General features: G+C 43.9%; 1 protein-coding gene across 1 annotated transcript; it reads left to right on the top strand.

Moving 5' to 3' along the window:
* The first annotated feature begins 273 nt into the window (after positions 1 to 273).
* On the top strand, positions 274 to 2,778 carry LOC149343808 (uncharacterized). Its single transcript, XM_089547074.1, has 3 exons — positions 274 to 325; positions 1,111 to 1,262; positions 2,455 to 2,778. The coding sequence occupies exons 1-3, from the start codon at positions 274 to 276 to the stop codon at positions 2,776 to 2,778; spliced, it is 528 nt and encodes a 175-aa protein (XP_089403200.1).
* Positions 2,779 to 3,171: the final 393 nt, after the last annotated feature.

Genomic DNA, 3,171 nt, shown 5'->3' with positions numbered 1-3,171 from the left:
TTGATACAAAAAGAAGGCAAGCGTAGCATGAGGGGCAGAAAGCTAGGTAGGCGGATTTGATTAAGACATTTGCGTGGATAAGGAGGCATCAGGTGGTAGAGAACAGGGTTACTTGTCGAAATATGGGAGAGCCCTTTCTCCTCTCCCGTATAGTCAGCCTGTTGTATTGTCACAGTCCCGTATAGTCAGCTGTATAGTGGGTATAGTCAGGCTAATGATGACCCTTTGATCGCTGAAAGCCATACTTGGACATTTTTTTTCTATACAGCCATCATGAAGCAAACTCTTGCCGCGGTTTGTGTCCTGGCCTTCGTAGCCTGCTCTGGTAAGTTTGCTGGTTTGAAATCCCGTAATAAATAATTTGTAAAGTAAAATTATCGTGTGAAAAAGTACGCCTAGTAGTGCCCGTCCATAGAGGAGGTTTATTAGAATAACTTAGTGCCAACTTCGCGCTGTGTGTGCGCGCTTTGAATTCATAGAGCTGCAGCGAATGCTCTACCGGACGTTTCCCTAAAATTTCCGTAACACACTGGCTGATGTTTTCTTTTTCAGCTGTCCGGTTAAGTTATTATGTAACGAACTTCTTTTTTTTGCTGCAAGTGTTTCTCAAAAAGTACTCTCGTTTTTTCTGCATATCGATTTTCGTTCCACTGTTAGTGCACTGAGTGAAAAAAACCAAAAACCGACTTAGAATAAATTCAGGTGAAAACAAAGAGGATAATCTCGCGTTTTTCTGGAAAAATACGTTTATCGAGTACTTTTAAGATTCTCGTAACGCAAGTGCGGGAAAAATATTTTATTTGGGCTCACAGCAATCCGATGAAACTGAAACGCAGAGATGACACTGAGGAATCTAGCTGCAATTCATTTCTTAATCGCTGTTCTTTATATACTAATGCAAAGCCAAAGACGAATACACTCCTTCTGAAGTTGGCAATCGGGTTTAACGCCTTGAAAAAAAAAAGTATTCATGGTACAGGTACTTCTCTGCGAAGCTGCGAATGTCAAGTTTGACGTTTTAGCACATTGTTATGGCTGCGCAAAAGTTTTTTTTTTTTATTTAGTAAGGGCCCCAAGTCTCATTTCTAACGAGGCTGCATCAAATTCCAGTCTCAGCTTACACGCTTCGTGGAGAAAGGTCTGATCTGGACGCTGCGTTCGACGAGCAAGCCAAGTGTGCCGCTGAAGAGGCCATTCGTGTGGGAGAGATCCTGCGAGATATTGCACGACAGCTGGATGAGGACGACGATATTGGCACAGAGGTGAGTAAAAAAGCAGAGAAAGGTTAGCGTGGAGACGTAACCCTATTTAAAGCTGGCATGCTCGTTAGAACCGGGATTTTTTGGCTCAGTGCCTTACTTTATGACGTGCAAAGTATACAATATTCCACAGAGCTACTTTAATTACACCGAAGAGACACATATGTTGAAAAGTTCTTTTAAATACCAGCGTGGAAAAATATGTTTCTTTATAAGCACGTATCTTGCGTTGTGCCCTCTCCCATTCTTCGCACTTATGGGCTGGAGCATTGGGATTAAGGACGTAGAAATTTGTAAAAGCCTTGTTAGATTTTCCCATAGAGGTCTGAGGAAGTAACGAATTGCGTAAAGAGATTTCAGTTCCCTGGAGTGGACTGAGGGTTTATTACAAAACCAGATTTTTGAAAAGCTGCTAAGGGATGGTGAAAGTTAGAAAAATATTATTTCGTGAAAAATCGCTATAAGTTATTTCTAACGCTTGGTTCGTTAAGACTCTTAAGAAAGGAGTAAAAATAAATGTTACTGAAAAAAATTGCAGGACAGTTAGTAGCAAGTAGAGCAAATATTTTAGCGTTAGCGTTGGTATGACAGCAGAGGAAGCAGCCGGTCGCCGGGGGACGCTTGTAACAATCTTCGTCCGAAGGTGGGGTTCGAACAAACCACCTCTCGGACATTTAGTGAAGGCTTCGCGGCGCGTATATAAGCGGAAGCAGACCGCAATTCGTAAAATTTTGCTTTACTGAAGAGTATTAGTCATCCAACGCTAAGAAGTTCTCACTTTGGCGGAAGTATAAATCTCGGGGCACGACCAAGTTGTGTAAAACGTCAGGTAGCGAACAACGCAGTAACTGTCGGCCAACCTGACGTTCCTTCGCTCCCGCTGGTCCCAGTTCGGGTATGGGTATCGTGCCCTATCTTCTACAAGCTCGAGACACTATGGCGTAAAATTTGAGGAATGAGTCGTATGGGTAAGTAGTCTTTAATGATCACAGTAGGTGCTTGCATGGTAGTGTAGATGGAAGGTGACTCAAGCTCAGAGTGAAGAAGGAAAGCTGCAGGTCCTTGACATAGGAGACAAGCCAAAGTGAAGGAACCTCTTCTCGCTTGCACGCCGCCTTCGTATCACGGACCGAGAAAATCTGTGTTACCCGGTTGTTCTAATAAACGTATTTATTATTCTGTTCTTTTTTTACAGACGCACGAGTACTTTTTCCGGACTCTGTGGGCCAAGACTAAGGCGGCCTTCAAGAACGCTACCGCGAAAGTTAAGGCCGCGGCGAAGGACGCCTACCAGGAGGCCAAACACCACGTTAAAGAAGCCGCCAAAAACGCCAAGAAAAAGGCGAACGAGAAGGCTCTTGAGATCCTGGCGAAGATTTTCGAGAAATCCGTGGGAACCTACGCTCTGCAAGACTCCGATAAGCGCGTGAACTTCGTGAAAAACATGTCAGCCGATATTGAACGAGTAGGAGAGAGGCTCGTAGAACTGGGAACGTCGCTTCAAGAAAGCGAAAAGTGATTATAATAAATTATGATTCAAAGCGAAATAAAAACACTGTCGGCATTTTTTCTGCTTTGCGGTGCGGCGTCTGTGATAGTGCACGCAACTTTACAATTCTGTTATCGAAGCGGTTGGTGCTGTTTTCCCAGAGTAAGTGATGCCAGCTGCATTTCAAATTACTGCCGCACCGAACGACAGTCCCGTTTCATGTTGCAAATGAATAGTTAGTCCCCAAGAGTAAATTAAAATGACGGTAGCCAAGCTCTACGCCGCGCCTTGGATGTCCCATTCGGTGCTTTCAGTGGTGGCGTGGACAAGATGTGTCGCGCTTTCACAAATCCATAGCCAGTCTACAATCAAAACAATAGCCATCCAACAAGCCAATCCATTTTCGAATCCATAATTGAACAA

This window comes from Amblyomma mixtum, chromosome 5 (genome assembly GCF_055824585.1).
Source record: "Amblyomma mixtum isolate Tamu chromosome 5, ASM5582458v1, whole genome shotgun sequence".
Taxonomy (NCBI): Eukaryota; Metazoa; Arthropoda; class Arachnida; order Ixodida; family Ixodidae; genus Amblyomma; species Amblyomma mixtum.
This window is presented reverse-complemented; position numbering and strand designations above follow the sequence as displayed.